This window comes from Marmota monax, unplaced genomic scaffold, assembly GCF_021218885.2.
Source record: "Marmota monax isolate L192 unplaced genomic scaffold, Marmota_monax_Labrador192_F-V1.1 WCK01_AAM20220418_F8-fsc00373, whole genome shotgun sequence".
In the NCBI taxonomy this organism is placed as follows: Eukaryota; Metazoa; Chordata; class Mammalia; order Rodentia; family Sciuridae; genus Marmota; species Marmota monax.
The window spans coordinates 387,823-409,966 of record NW_026692275.1 but is presented as its reverse complement, the minus strand read 5'-3'; the positions used below and the strand labels follow the sequence as shown (position 1 = coordinate 409,966).

At 34.0% G+C, this 22,144-nt stretch overlaps 1 protein-coding gene across 2 annotated transcripts in view; it reads left to right on the top strand.

Annotated features, from left to right (window-relative positions):
* Dtwd2 (DTW domain containing 2) overlaps positions 1 to 22,144 on the top strand; it is a 140,560-nt gene that overhangs the window by 11,833 nt on the left and 106,583 nt on the right. For both annotated transcript variants that reach the window (XM_046440101.2, XM_046440106.2), the window contains exons 2-4: positions 16,245 to 16,335; positions 19,830 to 19,924; positions 20,257 to 20,449. In XM_046440101.2, coding sequence (XP_046296057.1) covers positions 16,245 to 16,335; positions 19,830 to 19,924; positions 20,257 to 20,449 — 379 coding nt within the window. The remainder of the gene's footprint in view (positions 1 to 16,244; positions 16,336 to 19,829; positions 19,925 to 20,256; positions 20,450 to 22,144) is intronic.

Below are 22,144 nucleotides of genomic sequence, written 5' to 3'. Positions count from 1 at the left end.
CATATAATATTGTTCATCTGTTTTTGCTTATTTTATTTAACATAATTTTTTCAAGTCTACCCATTGAAGTATGTATCAAAATTTCATTACTTTTGTATGTGCAGTCCATATTTTGTCTACTATTATTCACCCATTTGTTCATAAACACTAGTTGTTTCTACTTTTTGACTTCTGTGAACAGTGTTGCTTCAATATCTGTTCTAGTGCCAACATTTAATTCTTTTGGATATGTACCTAGGAATTTCTGGGTCACATGTTCTGTGCATAATTTTTTGAGGAATTGCTAAATTGTTTTTCATAATAGCTGCACCACTTTATATTTCTACCAATAATGTATGAGGTTTCTGATTCTCATATCCTTGCCAGCGCTTATTGTTTTTAACCAGGAATTCACACATTCCAGGAAAGTGCTGTACCCCTGATCCACAGCCCTGTCCTCCTTTTTTTTTCAATAGTTATTTTAGTAGTTGTAAAGTGATAGCTCATTGTGATTTGATTTGCATTACTTCAATTATATTGAACATCCTTTCATATTTTTACTGGCTATTTGCATATCTTCTTTGAAGAAATGTCTATTCAAATCTTTTCTACAGAAAAATTGTAATGAATGGGCTCTTAACTAAAGTTTGACTAACTGGGTTTGAATCCTCACTCTCTGACATTAAAGAAGTCACCAGATATTGTGTACTTCAGCTTCACCAACTGTAAAGCTGAGATAATCATAGTTGTCTACTTCATAGTGTCCTTAGGGGAATCACATAACTTAAGATGGCCAGAGTGCATTTTGTATAATAAATACTCAAGAAATGTTAAATATATTTTTAGGAAGCTGCTTTAGCTTAAAAGAAAGGTGAATTATAGTCAATGTAGAAAAAATTTTTTGAGCTTCAAAAACCTTTTTTTGTTGTAAAATATGCAAATCACATAAACTTTGCCATTTTTATCATTAGAAAATGTAATAAGACATTGTTATATAGTGGTAAGAGCACTGAACTGAATTCATTTTTCTTTACTAAGGAGAAAGGAGAACCTGATCATAATAATATCATAATGATGAAGTCATCATTGCTATTCTAGAATGGGTATATGTTAGATCAGGTTATAACTTTTAATTTTTTTTAAAGAGAGAGAGAGAGAGGGAGAGAGAGAGAGAGAGGAGAGAATTTTAATATTTATTTTTTAGTTTTCGGCGGACAGAACATCTTTGTTTGTATGTGGTGCTGAGGATCGAACCTGGGCCGCACGCATGCCAGGCGAGCACGCTACCACTTGAGCCACATCCCCAGCCCTATAACTTTTAATTTTGAAATAATTTTATTTTTAGATGTTATTTTGAGACAAGGTCAAGCAGAGGCTGGCTTTGAACTTGCCAGTCCTCCTGCTTCATCCTCCCAAGTAGCTAGGGTAAAAGGTGTGGGCTATTACACCTGGTTGAAATTATTTTAGACTTACTGAAAAGTTGCAGAAATAGAAGTTACCAGGGGCTGAGGAAGTGGGAAGTGACTAGGGGTAAAGTTTATGTTAGGATGATGAAAAAGTTTTGGGTACTGAGTAGTAATTACTGAACTCTGTATACCTTTCACCTAATAACAGAGTAATTGCACATAACTAGGGTAATATTATTAGGGGACAGATAGATGAGAATGGTGGGAATACAAGGTTAAGAGAATAATTCTATAAAATGGACCCACTGTGCTGATCCCCACATACTTTCTTTGCCAAAAAGCAATTTGCCTGCCGCCCTACCTGGTCTAAGTACACAGGATATATCACATTCCTCAGCAGACTACCTGTTATCTGCAAGGAAATGAAGGAAGGAAATAATGTTGATAAGAAGAACCCAGATTATTTTGAAAGGAGAGACTTTTGTGAACAGTGCTGCTTGAGTATCTTTTCTAGTGCCAACATTTAATTCTTTTGGATATGTACCTAGGAATTTCTGGGTCTTTCTTTTCACAGACTAGATTCTGGGAGATAAGGATAGTTCTTTCTAGCCATAAACTTTGTAAGAATGTATGGTTAAGAATCCAATTAGTACTGGTCAGCATGGGCCAAGGTGACCCAGAGTTGCCATGACAGTGGGGACTTGAATGTCTGATGTTATACTGCTGTCAGTCAAAACTCAAGAGGTGTGGGCTGGGGATATAGCTCAGTTGGTAGAGTGCTTGCCTTACATACACAAGGCCATGGGTTCAATCCCTAGCACCAAAGTCAAGAGGTGTACCTGGGTGGGACTCTCTGGAAACTTCTCTGGGATCCCCAATAAAACTGAAGTTCAGGTAGCATGAGCTTTATGTTTGTGTCAGTTCTCCTTTGTTCTGAGAAGACTCACTCTCTCCCTTGAGAGTATCTTCTTTTTCTTTTCCTATTCATTCAATAAACTCATAACTCTTTCTCTGAGCGACATGTCTGAAATCTTCTTTCTGACTTGGTTACAAGAATAGGGGTTTGAAGAGGGGGTCTTCATGCTGCCTCAGTTTCTCAGAAGGCCCTAGTTCTGTAATAATATCAAAAACTGTAAAAGATCTGAGATTTTATCCTGTTTGCAAGTGGAAAAGTTAATGTGCTTATTTTTAAAATGTGAAATTCCTGGGTCAAAGATGAAGGCTTTAATAACTCATGACACGACAGGTAGCATGAACTTTCTGTTTGTGTTATTTCTTCCTTGCTCTCCCTTTCCACTCCAGGTCCTATAGGGGTTTCACAGAGAATACAAGTTGGATGATGGGCGCACAGTGGGTTTGCATCACAGCTGCATTTATGGTTCCTGAATCTTTTATAATGGATCGCAAGGAAAACCTGTCCTTTGCTCCAGAAGAACAATTTACCTGTGTATTCTGAGGCTGTTCACATAAAGACATCTTTGAAAAGATACTCCAGAACAAAATCTAGTGTCTGACTCAAACATACAGAAATGTAAGAGACTCATGGAGTAATCAAAATTAAGAAAAGAGCATTGGTACACTACTAACTATGTTCAGAATTCACCAGTTTCTCCACTGAAGTTCATTTTTCTCTTGTTTAAAATATAAATCAAAATCCCACATTTATATTCTTTTTTTTGAGGTTTACCTTTGTAAATTTGCTAGAATAGTAGAGAAACAGTGATAGTCTGCTGTATGTCTAGGAAACTGATATAGATGTTCAGAGACATTGTGGAATTTTGATAGTATCAATATAGCTTTCTGGCCAGGATACCCAGGAGTGTCAGTGATATCAATTTCCTCACAGGAGACATTACTAGATGAATAAGGCACAGTAGCAACTGAGAAGATATTAGGAGATACCATCCTTGGGTCTAATGTTTTCTTAGAGCTACCAGTACAAATTATTACAACCTGGTAGCTGAAAACAAAAGAAATTTGTTCTCACAATTCTGGAAGGCACAAGACTAAAATTAGTGGCTACTTGGTAATTCTTGATGTTTCTTGACTTATAGACTCATTGCTGCATTCTCTGCCTCTTTTTCAATTTGATCTCTCCTCTGTTTATAAGTTCTCTCTTCTTTTTTTTTTTTTATAACAATCACTCTATTGAATATCACCCTAAATGCTGAGATACTTAATTACATTTACAAACACGTGATTTCCAAATAAGGTCACATTTACAGATACTAAGGATTAGGACTTAGACATCTTTTTGGGTGATACTGCTCAATTCATACAGTCTTGTATGTCTACACCATCATTTGAGTTTGCTACAAATTCAAGACCAAGGATGTGTTTACTTGGGCCATTTTTTTAAGATTGTATTGTTACTGAGCAACCTTGAAAGATAAGATCTTTAAGAGGAGAAATACATATCAGGCAATAATTGTACTATAATATGAAAAATGTGATTTAGGAGCACAGAGGTAAAAGGAGGGAATCACTACTTTGAGTTTCACAGGAGAGTACTATTTAAACTCCTCTTTAGAATCTGGTTTTTCTCAGTGCTGTTGTTCCATCATGAATTTTTATGATTCTGTACTTATTGTCATAGATTCCCAAGCTCCATTCTGTCATCTATCCAATTCCCTTTCACAAAGTTTATTCTAAACATCTGGGCCTGCTCATTTTATTCCTTTCTTGGAGACCTTCCATGCTTATATATTATGTAAAGAAAAGAGTTCAGACACTCTGTGTGACATCTAGTCTTGTAGGTTAATCCTTAGCCTGTCCACTTGTCCCTTTCTTTGCCATACTTTCACATACCCCATTGTCCATTGAACTGCTCTTGAAAGTTATTTTTTTTTTCTTTTTTTTTTAAATGTTTGGGTCTATACCTTTGTTCTGTATTTTTTTTTCTATATGAAAAGCTCCTTCCTCATTTCTTTGTGTGAAAACCTACTCTAGTTCAAGATCCAACTCTGATGCCACTTGCTGTCTTTTAACCTTTGAATATTTCTTTTCTCTACTGTAAGCTTCCTGTGGGATTGCCTCTATGTAGTTCTTTTGGTATCTAATCACATATATTTAATTATTTTTAGCCATTTTGTTCTGGAGAATTTTATAAATGTTTGGACTTTGACATTTTCCTTCTAGATTCCCTTTCAAACTAAAAGGATATTTTTTAAATTTTTTATTTATCTTATCTCCAAATGTTTTAATTCTAATGGTAGGCATTCTGGGGCCTGAGGTTGGAGACTAGAGTTATGTGTTAAAATATTTCATTGAGGATCCAAAATGATGGGCCAGAGGGAGGCAGCATTCTGTGTTGCTCCCTGACCTGGGACTCAAGTAGTGAAAATACTGCTTCTCTGCCAATGATATTCCTGCTCCCATGTGGGAATCATAGTCACTGTGCCCGTTTAGGGCTACAGGCCACAGCATCAGAGTAGGTCTCCCAGCTACTCGCCCATGCAGGACTACTGGGTAACTGAGAGGGCACCATCAACATCCTCACAGAACTTTTGGCCACCCACCTGAGCAGAAATCACCAACACCACTCCCACTCAGGACACCCGGCAGCATCCCACATGCAGGAACTCTGGCCTCCACTCCCATGTGGACCCCCATCTACCATTGTGGGGCTCCCCTGGTTGCTACCATCTTGGGACTCTGCAGCAGCAGAACTTCATGCAGTAGCCTACCTGCAACCTCTCATAGGCTCCGACGTCAGCTGACAGCCACACATTGTACACCACAGAGCTCGTCTCTGAACTCATCGTCCAATGCCATTGCTCGGCTCCCCCAACATGACCTGACAGCCCACTGCTGAAAGCAGGCACCTCTATCTTGGGTCACCTTCATCACCATCTTCGGGGGGGGGACACCCAGTTTGGAACTCCAGCTGGCCAGGTACCCAGTTTCTAACTCCCCTCTCCTCAGCAGTCTTGCTACACCAGCACAATGACACCCTGGTTACCTTCACCATTCTGAGGGCGGAGACCAGCTAACAACAGACAACCCCACCTATTGGATGAGAAGGGAAGCAGGAAAGATATAGATTTCCAAACAAAATAATCCTGTTTTTTCCTTCAAGATTTTTTTCTCCTCTCTCTCTCTCTATTCTCTCGCCCTCACATCCCCAACATATGCAAAACCAAGTATTTTGCATGAATTAAGATTTTGAGGACTGGGACTTCTGAATAGTATATTACAGCTGTGTTGTATATTCTTTTTTTTCTTTTATCCCACCAATTTCTACTATTTTAACATTTTTTCTTAATATATAGTATGTGTTTGTTTTATGTACTCTACTGTCTTCCCACTTTCTTGTAAACCCAAAATTACTTCCATTCCCTTCTTCTGCTACTAATCTTCCTCTCTAGATTTCTCTTTCACACTTCCTAAGATACATTAACTCTATGTCCTCATCTCCTATCTCCTCAGCATTTCATCCTACTCCTTACCCCTAGTCCTTTGTCCACCATCAGGAACTGTAAACCCTTTTGCAAACCTGATGTATTGTAGATGGTAATTCAGTTCACCATTTCTATATACTGTGCCTAAACTATAAACATCTTAATAGCAAACATTTGTTTTTAGGGTGTATACTGTTATATTAGGATCTGATAATATTGTCCTTCACCTGAAAGGCGAGGTATTGGATCCCTACAAGGGCACTATAAGCCTCTAAGGTATAAACAGTAACACCTCAGATCCACAGTGCTAGAAGGGAAGACATACAAGCAATATGAAAAGACAAGGGAAGAAAGTGCCCCAAACATATTAAGATGCCACATTATTAGAATCCATGGCCAGCTAAGCAGAAGAAATTACAGAGAAGGAGTTCAGGATGTACATGTTTAAAATGTTCTGCGAATTAAAGGATGATATAAGAGAGCAAATACAGGCTGAAAAAGATCATTTTGACAAAGAGCTACATAAACAAAGCAAAAGATTGCATCAATACGGAGATAGAGGTTCTAAAACAAACAAACAAACACATCCTTGAAATGAAAGAAACAATAAACCAAATTAAAAGTTTAATTGAAAGCATCACCAACAGATTAGGCCAGTTGGAAGACAGGACCTCAGACCACGAAGTCAATATAATCTTGAAAAGAATGTAGACTACACAGTGAAAATGGTAAGAAACCATGAGCAGAACATTAAAAAAATATGGTATATCATGAAAAAGACCAAATTTAAGAGTTATTGGATAGAGGAAGGCATAGAGTTCCAAACCAAAGGAATAGGCAATCTATTCAATGAAAGAATTTCAGAAAATTTTCCAAACATGAAGAATGAATTGGAAAACCAAATTCAAGAGGCTTACAGGATGCCAAATGTACAAAATCACAACAGATCCACACCAAAATACATTATAATGAAAATGTCTATAGAATAAAGAGAGAATATTAAAAGCCACGAGAGAAAGGAATCAGATTACATATAGGGGGCATATGAATTTATTATTGTTATGTTAAGGAATCAGGTTACATATACACATACAATTAGATTGTATGCAGATTTTTTAACCCAGACCCTGTAAGCTGGAAGATCCTGGAACAACTTATATCAAGTCCTGAAAGAAAATGGATGCCAACCAAGAATCTTATATTTAGCAAAATTAAGCTTTAGATTTGATGATGAAATGAAAACTTTCCATGATAAATAATAGTTAAAATAATTTACACTATTGAAGGAGAAACCAAGTTAAGTAAAATATCAAAAGTAAACAAAAATGGCTGGGAATACAAATCATATCTCAATAATAACCCTGAATGTTAATGGCCTAAACTCACCAATCAAAAGACATAGACTGGCAGATTGGATTAAAACAAAAGACCCAACAATATGCTGCCTCCAAGAGACTTATCTCATAGGAAAAGACATCCACAGACTGAGGGTGAAAGGTTGGGAAAAATCATACCACTCACATGGACTGCAGAAGCAAGCAGGGGTTTCCATCCTCATATCAAATAAAGTAGACGTCAAGCCAAAGTTAATCAAAAGGGATAAACAAGGACATTTCATACTGCTTAAGGGAACCATTCACCAACAAGACATAACAGTAATAAATTTATACGCCCCAAACAGTGGAGCCTCTATCTATGTTGATCAAACAAACTCTTTTCAAGTACAAGAGTCAAATAGACCAGAACACAATAATTCTCGGTGACTTTAACACACCTCTTTCACACTGGATAATCATCCAAACCAAAACTCAATAAAGAAACTATAGAACTCAATAATACAACCAATAATTTAGACTGATAGGTATAGAATATATCATACTTCAATGAATGAATACACATTTTTTTCTCAGCATCACATGATCCTTCTCTAAAATAGACCATATATTATGTCACAAAACAACTCTTAGTAAATATAAAAAAGTAGAGATACTACCTTTCATCCTATCCCATCATAATGGAATGAAATTAGAAATAACTGAGCAATTGGACAGATGAAAGAAAGTAAAGGGATACACATAGGAAAAGAAGAGCTCAAACTAGCAGTATTTGCCGATGATATGATTCTATACCTATTAGACCCAAAAAATTCTACTAGAAAACTGCTAGAACTAGTAAATGAATTCGGCAAAGTAGCAGGATACAAAATTAACACCCATAAATCAAAGGAATTTCTTTATATCAGGGACAAATTCTCTGAAAGGGAAACTAGGAAAACTGCCCCATTTATAATAGCCTCAAAAAAAAAAAAAAAGAAAAAAGAAAAAACTTGTGAATCAATCTAACAAAAGAGATGAAAGACCTCTACAGCAAAAATTACAGAATGCTAAAGAAAGAAATTAAAGAAGACATGGAAAGATCTCTCTTGTTCTTGCATGGGCAGAATTAATATTGTAAAATGACCATACTACCCAAAGCATTATACAAATTTAATGCAATTCTAATCAAAATCCCAATAACATTCCTCATAGAAATAGAAAAAGCAGTCATGAAATTCATCTGGAAAAATAAGAGACCCAGAATAGCTAAAGCAATCCTTAGTAAGAAAGAGCGAAGCAGGTGGCATCACTATACCAGACCTTAAACTATTCTACAGTGCAGTCATAACAAAAACAGCATGGTATTGGTACCCAAGTAGACTGATAGACCAATGGTACAGAATAGAGGACACAGAGACTAACCCACATAATTATACTTATCTTATATTAGACAGAGGCACCAAAAACATACACTGGAGAAAAGATAGCCTCTTCAACAAATGGTGCTTGGAAAACTGGAAATCCATATGCAACAAAATGAAATGAAACCCCTCTCTCTCAAGGACCTAGGAATTAAGTCAGAGACGTTGCATCTAATAGAACAAAAAGTAGGTCCCAAACCTCCATCATATCAGATTAGGCCCCTACTTCCTTAATAAGACTCCTAAAGCACAAGAATTAAAATCAAGAATTAATAAGTTGGATGATTCAAACTAAAAAGCTTCTTCTCAGCAAAAGAAACAATCAGTGAGGTGAATAGAGAACCTAAAGCTTGGAAGCAAATTTTTACCACTTTCACATCAGGTGGAGTACTAATATCTAGGGTATATAAAGTACTCAAAAAGCTACCCCCCCCCCAAATAACCCAATCAATAAATGGGCCAAGGAACTGAACAGACACTTCTCAGAAGGTGATATACAGTCAATCAACAAATATATGAAAAAATGTTCAACATCTCTAGCAATTAGAGAAATGCAAATCAAAACTGCTTTAAGATTTCATCTCACTCCAGTCAGAATGGCAGCTATTAAGAATACTAACAAACAATAAGTGTTCTCAAGGATGTGGGGGAAAAGGTACACTCATACATTGCTAGTGGGAGTGCAAAATGGTGCAGCCAATATGGAAAGCAGTTTGGAGATTCTTTAGAAAACTGGGAATAGAACCACCATTTGATCCAGCTATCTCACTCCTCAGTCTATACCCAAAGGACTTAAAAACAGCATTCTACAGGGACACAGCCGCATCAATATTTGTTGCAGCACAATTCACAATAGCTAAATTGTGGAAGCAACCTAGATGCCCTTCAGTAGAAGAATGAATAAAGAAAATGTGGTATATATACACAATGGAATATTACTCAGCAATAATCGAGATTAAAATCATGGCATTTTCAGGTAAATGGATGGAGTTGGAGAATATATTGCTAAGTGAAGTTAGCCAATCCCCCCAAAACAAATACTGAACGTTTTCTCTGATAGAAGGAGGCTGATTGATAGTGGGGTTGGGAGGGGTAGCATGGGCAGATTAGATGAACACTAGATAGGCAAAGGGGAGAGAGGGGAAAGGAGGGGGCAAGGCTGTAAAATAGATGGTGGAATGATATGGACATTATAACCCTAAGTACATTTATGAAGACATGAATGGTGTTAATGTACTTTGTATACAACCCAAAATATGAAAAATTGTTCTTTATATGTGAATTGTAATGCATTCTGCTTTCTATATAACAAATTAGAATAAAATATTAAAATAATATTTCATTGAACATTAAGTGTGTATGTGATGTGGAATTAATAAAATGTATTGTAAAGGCATGTTCTATAAACAACTGTATTCCAGCTCTATCTTTTTTTTTTTTTTTGGAGGGAAAATTATTTAACCTCTCTAAGTCTTAGTTTCTTCATCTGTAAAGTAGGACAATGATACTATCCCCCTTTGACAGAGAATTAAATGAAGATAAAGCATTTAGCATAGTTTGTCACCTAAAAGTATATAATAAATGTTAAGATCTTCCTCTTTACTTTTTCTCCTGCCAGTCTTCCTCCTCCTCCTTTTCTCCTTTCCTTGCCTTTTTCCTCTTCTTTTCCCTTCTGTGAAATATCATGACTATTTATGAAGTTGGTGTGTTTTTTAATAATCCAACTTCTTCACTATTAGGGTAGTTTTTCTATAGGCAAGTTAATAATTTTATATGTGTTAATGCTGCAGGTCACCAGAAATAAATTGCCTCATGATGGAGATTTTTTTCATCCTGAGACTTTCAGTAATATTCACTTATCAGCTGTACATAAATATTGGATTGGTGAAATTCGCTTTTTTTTGCGGGGGGGGGGAGGCCATCAAAATCCATGGATTATTCATAGCAATATTATATTCTTTTATGTATATACTAACCCCAACCTAAATCTTAATATATTTTCTCTATCTTGATGCCAAGGAAAATTCTCAATTCTTTTTATATTCTTTTGTGGGAATGGACATTTATATAACATTAAGCTAAATGCTCTCCCAATAAATTATCCACATAAATCTATATTTTAAAACACAGATAGTTCTTAGATATGGGAAGGGGATGAAATAATGAGCAAAATGAAAATGTTTATTAGTGTTATTTTCTGTAAAATACCTTTTTGATTTCTTGCTTATAAATATGTATATTCATGTTGTTCCCTTTCGCTGGCCAGTGGGTAAGCAGCATAGATTTCTGCTGTAGATCTTAATTTATAAACAAGCAAACAAACAAATAAATAAAGTTATAAAAGAAAGGCAATGTATATAATTAGGGTAAGATTTATAATTTATATGTAACTCAGTAGCAGAGCAAAAGGTTTAATCCTCAGCACTGCAAACAAAACAAAAACAAGGTAGTAAATCATGTGGGTATTCTTTATCCATTCACTCATTATTTATTCCATATCTAGTTCCCAGTAATGTACAGTTAGGATCGCATGGAATGATGAAGAAATTGTTTCTGCTGGGATTATAGTGAATTAAATGTTAGAGAAAAATTACTAAGTAGTAAATCATAGGATAAATGAATATACCTGATGATGGTAAGATTCTCAGTTGATTTGTCATTTTTCATTACAGTTTTTTTAGCTGCTGAATATGGTCATCTCTCTGGATGCAAGAATTTTGGTCAGCAGACATCTGGCATCTCTGAAGATTTCTTTAATTAGAATAACACTCACAGAAACTTTCCTTAATTATAGATCCAGTATAAGAACAAGCTTATTTCCAGGCCAGTAGTAAAGATTATTTTGATGACATACCACAATTGAATAAAAATAGTAGGCTACATTTCTAATATGTATACTTGTATTTATAATTACATGCATTTATTACATACTGATGATGTGGCTTATATAAAAAAATAGATACTAAGAAGGAATAAATGATGATGAAATAAATGATTTAAAGTGCTAAATAATCATAGTATTATGTATTATTATTATTATTCTTAGTGACTTCAAAGCACTGTGAAGGTAGTGGCATAAAGCACTGGTTTTGATTCTCAGCACCACATAAAAATAAATAAACAAATAAATACATAAAGTTATAAAAAAAAGCACTATATATAATCAGGGTAAGATTCATTGTTAGCAGCAGAAAGATATGAATCTACAGTTTAGATGATCTTGCTGATTTCTCCACTGCTCTAGTCATGCTTTCTAGGGCACAGGTCTCTGAAACTCTCATCTAAAGATATTTATTGTTATAAAATTACTACCTATTTTACAACAGTGATTTTTTTTCCTTTTAAGTCTGTCTTTCCTTCACTCCTGAAGTCAGTTGTAAGATAAATTTATGAATCTAATTTAAAATAAATTGGGAGTGGTATATTGTTATTTTTACATGAAGCAGTCAAACATGGAAGATGTTACCTACTTTTCTTTGACTTGTGAAATGAAAATTCATTATAATATTATATTAACAATTTATGAAGATCTTTCTTTTTTCATTGGTTATGATGAGTAAGTAATTTCAGAAATTTAAAAATTAGCATTTATCTTAAGGATCATCTTGGTTTCTTTAAAAGACAGCAGAGGGCACTGTGGTATTTTCTTTTCCAAAGCCTATTAAAAATAGAAAGCTGTTGCCATTTTTATGTGTAATGCAGTGTAGATATTCAACTAACCCAATGAAAAAGCATACACCTTTTTGTTCTTTGTCTTTTCACTTTGTTGGGATTATAAAAATTTATTGCATCCTGGAAAATTTGAGATGCACTATTTTTCTGGGTTCTACATTTGCTTTTGTTGAGTGGATAAAAGAAATCCTTTAAAGTAGTAATTATGCATCTAATTACTAATCTTTAAAGTTTATTTATGTGAGATTATCTTGGCTAAAATCAGTACTTATGAGGAAAAATCTTTCAGTGAATATTATGTATGAAATTTAAGCTTTACAAAGATGATTTATTTTATATATATATATTTTTAGTTGTTGATGGACCTTCATTTTATTCATTTATTTATAAGTGGTGCTGAGAATTGAACCCAGTGCCTCACACATGCTAGATAAGCACTCTACTACTGAGCCACAACCCCAGTCCACAAAGATGATTTTGTGGGTCCCAGCATCTCTAGTTGTATGTCAGATATAATTTTATTATCCCACAGGCTGTCATAGAGTGCATGCTCAGAGTGACAGATTACCCTTGTATTGGGTACAAGGCAAGTCAATCTTATTCATTTCTACATATTTAATGAGAAAAGAAGAAAAAAACTTACTTTATAAAATTCCCTTAGGGAAATTGTTTGAAGCTTCCATTATATTTTAAGAATATAATTAGCATTAATTGTGTTGTATAGATTTTGAATAACATAAACTCTAGTGAGTAGAAAAACATTATTTAAAATACATTTATAACCCTGTAAATGTAGTGGATGGAAAACCTCAGTTCTTATTTTGGCCATTCTGTTATAAATTAGCTCAAAAACTAGACATTGATGATTACATTTTTATATTTGCTTGTATTCAGTAATTATTCCCTAGAACGTTCTTGGTGTCTCATTGTTAGTAGTTTTATCAAGAAGTACTTTGGAAATGTGGGACATGCCCAAGACAATGACATTGTCAGTGACACATTTTGGTAGTTATTCATCAACCCTCTATCTACTGACCAGTTTTTGTTTCTTTAGATTTCTTTTTAACTCCTTAGAACTATAGAAAATTTAAAAAAAAAAAAAAAGAAATCCTAGAAGTAACTTGATTTTTATTTTAGAATGAATGCTCTTTATTTACTGATAGTCTGTTTAGGTGTGAAGTTTGTGATTGTTAGTTACCTGTCAAATATAATAGTTCATAGGAGGCAAAGAGTGTTCAGAAAATTCTTTCTGGCAGAGTGAGAACAAATAAGCTCCATAATAGCAGGAGTCTTTGCTTATTGTCTCAAGCACTTAATGTCAGGCATGTGGTTAGATGTATAGTAAATATTAGAATAAAAATTTGTTGCATTTAAAGTCATTTAGTCTGTTTTCCATTTGTAATATTTAAAACTTTGAGTTGTGTTTGGGTGTTGGGTGATATTTTTGTTCTTTGAAAAAAGATTCTAGAATGAGGTTAGCAATTACTCTGCACTTATTTACTAGTTTAGTAAGAGATGGTTTAATAGTTGGAGACCTGTTCACTATGATAATGCATGCAGAGCATGTAGAGGAGGAAAGCATGAGAAGGATTAATATTAAGGTAACAAGCACAAGTTCTGGTTATAAAGTAACTTGCTAAATATGAAGTTAGTTGAAAAAAATAAAGTGTTTTAAAGAATTATAATTTTATTATAGTAATTTTAATTAAAATTAGGTTAATAAAAGAGATATGCTTTAGAGAAAATAGGTAATGATATTTTATGAAAATATCAAAACATTAGCCAAAGCTATTAATTTTAGCTTAAATCACATTTAACACTGTTACACATAAAGTGCTTGTGTTTTTCTTTAGTAAATATTTTCTTCAGCAAATAATTTTGCCTCTTATAGACTGTCACTTGTTAAAATGATTACGAAATATAATAGGGAAACCTTACAGTCTGGATTTCATTTATATTACAAACTAATTGCGCAAGTGCTATAGAGGACATGGAAGAGAGATCAAAATTTGTTATGGAAGAAAATAAAAGTATAGGATAGGAAATTGTGTTGTAGGAGAAATGCATCCCAATGTGAAGGTAAGAGGGAATGTAGAGATATTCCTTCCTGTGTTCAACAATGTTTTTGAGAGCCTACTCTACTAATGCTAGGAATATAGCAGTGAGAAAGGTAGGCCAATTTCTTGTTCTCCTGTAACATACATTGCAGGAAAGAGAACATACATCCTGATGATATAATGCCAAATAATGATAACATTATGAAGAAAAATCAGGGTAAGGAGATTGAGGGTAATAGTGGGAGAAGAGACACTATTTTAGAAAGGGGCATTGGTGCAAAGACCACAAAATGCATTAAACTCTGTAGATATCTGGGATAGGATGCCAAGCAAAGCACCTGGCAGCAGGTGCTTAACAAAACTATAGACCACATATGTTGCCAGAAATATAACATATAGGACAAAAGCAACAGCTTGCATTGGAGCAGCCTTGGTTCTTTTCTCTTGTGGCAGTCTAGCATAGAGGTCCATGAGTTGGAAGATGATTTTCCACACTGATTAGTAATGGGAACCTACATTGCTATTTTCCAGGAGCCAATATCTCCTGTAACTCTCTAGCAAATTTCTAGGGTCCTAATTTAGGGAAGCTTAAAGTAAGGTATCCCCATCACTTTATAATTCTCCAGTTTATATGCTGTCTACCAGTTGGATCATTTTAATCACATACAGTGTTGCTTAGCAATACAGTTGTCAGATAGCCAGGGTAACAGAACTAGTTAATTAGTGAAGGTCATATTTTCAAGTAGAGGAAAATGGTCTGGTTAATTTCTTTGCCCACAGCTTTGTAGTTTGTTTTTCTTTCACTACTGCTCACAAAAATTTATCAGGCTTTGCCAGTCCTCAGGTGCATGTATAGGTAAGTTGGAAGGATTTAGATACGAATGAATTCAAAGTTACTTAAATTAAAAAAAAATTCACTTGGGTGGACACCTCTAGTGACTTGCATTTCAAACTGGTCTTTTTGTCTTTCATGACCTTATTCTTCCCCCATAGGCAACATCAGCACCATCCAGGAACTTATTAGAGATGTAAATTCCCAGACTTACTGTATTTGAAGCTCTAAAGGTGTGAGACTCAGCAGTCTAATGTGCCCTCTAGGTGATTCTGATATAAGCTGAAGTTTGAGAAAGACTACCCTGGATGATACAAACTTAAATGAAAAGCATGTTCTTAGAGGGTTCATTGTCTGAAAGAGAAAAGCATATATGAAAATAAAATAAATCATAAGGGTAGTCAAGTTTTAAAATAGAAATATAAGTAGAAGCATAAAGGAAATATATATGACTATAATTAAAGTGAATTCAAAAATTCTGGGAGTAAGAGAAATTTGTAAATAAGAGGAGAGAGGAATGTTTTACAGCATGAACAGAATTGTTCTGCTTAGATACTGTACTTAAAAATGTTCTAAATATTGCAGAGATTTGTGGATTAAATCAGTGTTAGTGGTGTGGGCTAAGAATTTAACCAACTTCAGACAATCAACTTTTAATAGAATTTTAGAGCACAGTTGGTAAATATTAATGGTTTTAAGATATTGAGATAACTTGATTTCTATAGAGTTATATTTAATTATTTAGATTTTTCAAAACTACATTTTAAAAGGCCATAATGTTTCAATTCAATTTATTATTTAAAAAATTAGTCTCATTGGACCTTTTTACTGAGGCCATTAAAGGTAAATTTAGCGTGAAAGTTAGAAAAAGTGTTTCTTCATAAATAAAAGTCCATGGTGACTTAAAAGTATTCGTTCAGTAAGAAGACTCTTTGAGGTACTTTAATTTGTATGAATGATAAAGAATTTACGTAAATCTCTTCCCAATTTTCATGTCTAAAGACTGAGTAATTAAGTTTATTCTTGGTGTTTCATTTTGAAAAGACTACAGCTTTAGCAAACCTCTTTATATAACATAGTGGGATTATGTTTAAGTATTAGGATATCGTCATATCATTATATTTTACAAATTTACAGGTTGTTTTCTTTTTTGCTCTTTAGCCGACCTCAGAAAGTATGTTTGTGTCCATTTCTACCAGTACACCCTCTGCACATCTCTACCCATTTGTACATAATTCAGCATCCAGCAGAGGTAAGATTTTATAAACCATACTATTTCAGATAGAATATGAGTGCACAAGAGGAAACACAGAGATAAATACTCATCCCTCCCAGCTTTTTAGCATTTCAAGAAGAAGTAGTTGATAAATGCTTACTTTTTTTGAAGAAATTTTTTTATGTATTATATGATAATATAGAATCAAGTGCTTTAGAAACATGTTTCATAAAATGGTTTTATTAGTGTGCCGCAGTCTGGCTGGGCACAATCAGGAGCCACTTGTCAAAAGAAACTAACTTTATTTTTAGAACCACACACGCCAAACAAAACAGCCTCTCAGGAAAAACCTTCAGAGCCTCAACTGCCACCACCGGCTTTCCACAAGCCTCTCTCTCCCACACAAGCTTCTCTCCACCTCCCACAATCCTCCTGCTCTTGAGGCCGATTGGCTGGGTCACGTGGGCGGAGCCAAAAAAGTCCCCCAATGAGCAGCTCCGTGGTCTGAAAGGGCAGGGAAACAGTCCAATGAGCATCACCGCAGAGGAGCCAATCAGCTAGATGTTGCTGGGGCTGCTGTGAGCCAATCATCAGCCGGCAGCTGGAAGTTTGCTGGCAGCTGGAAGTTTGCTGGGGCCCCTTAGGCTGTGGCTCTCAACATTAGTGTATACATTTAGAACTCCAACAACTTTTGTATGAAGAAAAATGTAATTTTGTAAGTAAAGAGCTAAGAAAATCTTTCCTTTAAAAATTTTGGTCATAGCTTATGTTTCTTCATGTCTTTTCTTGCTAAAGTAGAAGTAGCTTTGGCATTCTAGTCATACAAAGTAAAAAAGTAGAAGTAGCTTTGGCATTTTAGTCATACAGAGTAAAAAAGTAAAAAAAATCTTTAGTTTCTTCAAGATGAATAGAGCAAATTTATATTTTATAATATGTGTGATATATTTAAAGATGTTTAATTAATTTTTTTATTCTGGTTACAATTATATTGTGCCATTGTATATATATGTTTTTAACCTTTGATTAACTACAGTAATGAGAGGGGAGGGAAGGAGATTATAGGAAGCTTTTAATTAGTTAATACAAAATTACTCATTGCATAGTATGAATGAATTTAATATAAACTGAAGCTTAAACTGAGTTTGTAGGAAGTCAGGACATCTTAAATTCAATCTGGCTTTTACAGAAGGAATTATTATGTAGTTCTAGACATAAGATGGCTTTTAAAATGTAGGTGTTTTCATTAACTGGTGGAAATTTTAATATATTTCAAATCTCTTAAATTTTTTTTAACCATAGTTAATCCACAGTTTAGATGATCCATCCAAAATAGTGCATGCTACATATGTATTGTATGCATACACAAATATCCCCATATTGCTTTTCTTTATCAACAAAGTAACTTTTCAGTCTTTCTGTAATTTAGTAATTCCGGGCTGCCTATGTTTATCTTCAGGACACTATTTTTGGTAAAAAGATGTCAATTTGATGAATGTCCCATAAAAAAGTGAGTAAAAAGCATTTGGATAGGCTCAGAAGGGGGCTTTGGGAAAAGAAGACTTGTTGGAGATTATATAGAGGTGATAGGATAGAGCATTTTTAAGAGCAGGTATATATGTATGTAGAAAATGACTTTAGAAAGTGACTAAATCTATGTCAAAAACTCACAGTGATGTTAAGGAGGAAAGTGTGTTATGAAATAACATAGTTAAACATCTGTCTTAACAGGATTTAAGATAGAATTCTTGTGGTAACAAGACAGGTGGTTCCCAATGTTGAAGGCTAGAATATTGGAAAAAAATCACTGATGATGGCTAAATGAATGGAATTTTCAGAATCAGTCACTAGATTTCTCCTCTTCAAAGTTATTTGGTTCTGTTTCCATTCTCTCTATTCTTTGGAAGCAAGGCTATAATTCTAGTCCACATTGAAATGGGAGGGAGACAGCTTCACTTTTTGGAGTGGGGAGTATTTACATTTATTATTTGGAATTGTACTGTAAGGAAGATTTGTTTTTTTCTCCCCTATTTACTTATTTATTCAATCATTTATATCATTCTAGTCCATATTATACTTTGCTTTATAGTCGAATACTATGTTATTTATTTATTTTTTCAAATTGTTCCATTTTGAGCATCAGGAGCTCTTTTTTTTAAACTTTTTTATTTATATATGACAGTGGAATGCATCATAATTCTTATTATACATATAGAGCACATTTTTTTCATGCCTCTAGTTGTATACAAAGTATATTCACACCAATTTGTGTCTTCATACATGTACTTTGGATAATAATGATCATCACATTCCACCATCATTTTTAACCCCATGCCCCCTCCATTCCCCTCCAACCCCTCTGCCCTATCTAGAGTTTGTCTATTTCTCCCATGCTCCCTCTCCCTATTCCACTATGAATCAGTCTCCTTATATCAAAGAAAACATTCGGCATTTGGTGTTTTGGACTTGGCTAACTTCACTTAGTGTTATCTTCTCTAACTCCATCCATTTACCATGATTTTATTCTCTTTTATTGCTGAGTAATATTCCATTGTGTATATATGCCACATTTTTTTATCCATTCATCTAATTTAAGGGCATCTAAGTTGGTTCCACAGTTTAGCTATTGTGAATTGTGCTGCTATAAACATTGATGTGGCTATGTCCCTGTAGTATGTTGTTTTTAAGTCCTTTGTGTATAGACCAAGGAGACGGATAGCTGGGTCAAATGGTGGTTCCATTCCCAATTGTCCAAGAAATCTCCATACTGCTTTCTATATTGGCTGCACCAATTTGCAGTCAGAGCATCTGGAACTCTTTAAGATGGGCTTCTGTGACCATTTGGTATGCCCCATTGTTTTGTTTTTTGAGTATTTTCTTGCTGTCCAGTCATAAAGATCTGGGCGGTTATGTTCAAGCTGATATAGTACAGAATGTAGTTATTATTGAAATTAAATCCTTGCCAAAAAAAAATTCAGTTTATCTAAACACAAATTTATGTTTTTCATAATCCTATTATATAGATTGATATTATTTTATTGGATAAGTAAACCTATGAACATATCTACATAGAATAAAAACATATCTACATACATTAAAAAGATATACTTATATTATGCTAAGTGCTGATATATCAGAGAAATTTTTACCTCTTATTAAACTGTGGTCTGTAGTAAAAGATTTATGAAAATTATATGTAAAGTTATAAATCAAATGTTCATAATTAAAAAAAACTTTTTTTGTTATTTTAGTTATAGATGGACATATTACCTTTATTTTTATTTATTTATTCTTATGTGGTACTGAGCTCAAACCCAGGGCCTCATGTGTGTTAGGTAAGCACTCTACCATTGAGCTACAATCCAGACCATAGTTTTTTTTTTGTAGTACTGGGAATAGAAACCAGGGCCTTATGCATACTAAGCAAGTTTTCTACCATTGAGCTCTAGCCTCAGCCCCTGCCTCATTATAAATGTTTTAAAAGTGTGTTTAAGTAAAAAAATCTATGTCTCCATTAATTTTTTTCATTAAAGGAAAACAAAGTGTTGCGGACAGTTCCTCTCCTAGCAGCATGCCTCCCCCAGGACAAGTGTAAAGTAAAGATTGGTCGTCGCTTTAGTGAAGAAAGGTAAATGAATTTTAGGGCAATTTAAGATGTTTCTTTTCTACACAGATCTTTCTTTGGGAGGGTTAAAATTATGCCCTTGGCAATTGGATAGAAAAGTCTAGATGGAGAAGAGTAGTGAAGACTGGGAGGCTGGTAGAATTGTGGCTAACGAATCAGTAGAGTACACAAAATTGTGAGACACTTAACCTATATTTTATGAACTAATTAGTATTTTTATTTGATTAGATAAATAACTAGGTAGAGAGGAACTTTTATTAGGAATTCAATGAATATCATAAAACTTTTGTTTTCCCCACAGCTAATAAAGATAATTTAAATATATTGTTTTTTAGAGATGTTGAACTTTCAACTGTCTGCCGGAAGTCTAGTACATTAATATTATATCCAGGGGCTGAAGCTACAGATTTGGAAGAATTTATATTAGATTCTCCTGTTTATCCTTCTACAATCATCATCATTGATGGTACATGGAGCCAGGCTAAGGATATTTTCTATAAAAATTCCTTGTTCCGACTTCCTAAACAGGTAAAACTAGTGTTTTGACAGAAAATAAATACAAATGTATAATTATGTATATTATTTATATTTTCTGTGAAGCAATACATACATTTTAATATATTAATTTAGTGGCATTTATATGTGTTAATCTAGAGGAAAGTGGTAGAATTGATTACATGTGCTTTGTGTATTTGAATACGTTTATGTGTGTGTATATATGCATGTATATATACATATATATGATTCCAAATTTGTCATCCCTTTTCAATTCCTATAGTCATATAGGAATATAGGCATTTGTATATTAAGAGTCTCGTATAATGACACATACCTGTAATCCCAGCAATTTGGGCTGCTGAGATAGGAGGATTGCAAGTTTGAGGCCAGCCTGGCAGTTTAGTGAGACGCTGTTTCTAAACAAAAAGGGTTAGGGATAAAGGTTAGTGGCCTAGTGCTTGGCTAGCATGCATGAGGCCCTAGATTTGATCCTCATTACTAGGGGAAAAAAAAAAGTCTCTTAGACATTTAATCAGAGAAGTATTCCAGGATTATTTTTATGTATATATAATGTTTTTCATTAAGATTATACTTAAATACTTTAATTTACTCACTAAATTACCTAGTTCTCATTAGGAATGATTGAATTTTTTAATAGTGCTATTGTATTTTTTTATACTTTTATTTTATTTATTTTTTTGTGGTGCTGAGGATTGAACCCAGTGCTTCACATGTGCTAGGCAAGCACTCTACCACTGAGCCATAACAGCAGCCCAGGAATGACTAAATTTTTTAACAAAATACTTTTTGTTACTCATTATTATAATCACATGGTTTATTCTTTAATTTTTCGATGTAATTATTTATGATGATATATTTTCTAATATTGAGCCATTCAATTGTTCTTGGAATGAACTCTTTTGAGCTCATACTTTTTTGTGGTAATTATTCAAGCTTTTTACTTGTATTTGGATCTGTTTTCTTAATAACTTTTATATTTCTCTAAGGAATTCTGTTTTTCTTCTAAGTTAGTACATTAGTTGCTGTATACTAACATATATTCTTAAATAATTATTTTAATTTCTCTGGAATCTGTTTTTTGTTTTTAATCACACACACATACACTTGTGTGCACACACATACGAATAATTTTTCCATGAAGAGTTAGGAGAGGTTTCTTTATTTTTTGAGTTTTAAAAAGTGTAAGATTTCGGCTGGGGTTGTGGCTCAGTGTTAGAGCTCTTGCCTAGCACATGTGAGGCACTGGGTTCCATCCTCAGCACCAAATAAATAAATAAATAAAATAAAATAAAATAAAGTTATTATGTTCATCTACAATTAAAAAGTAAAATAAAAAGTAAGATTTTAGATAGTTTATAATGGCTACTTTATTTTCATTTCATTAATTTTTTTCTTTTTTTATTTGTTCCTTTTAGATATATATGATGGTAGAGAGTATTTTGACATATTATATACACATGGAGTATAACTTTTTCTAATTAGGATTCTGTTCTTGTGGTTGAACATGATGGGAATTACACTGATGGTATATTCATATATGAATGTAGGAAAGTTATGCCTGATTCATTCCACTGTCTTTCCTGTTGTTATTCTCCCCTCCCTTCCCTTCATTCCCCTTCATTTAATCCACTGAACTTCTCTTCTCCCCATACCCTTTGTTGTTAACATTTGTATATCAGACAGAACATTTAGCCTTTGGTTTTT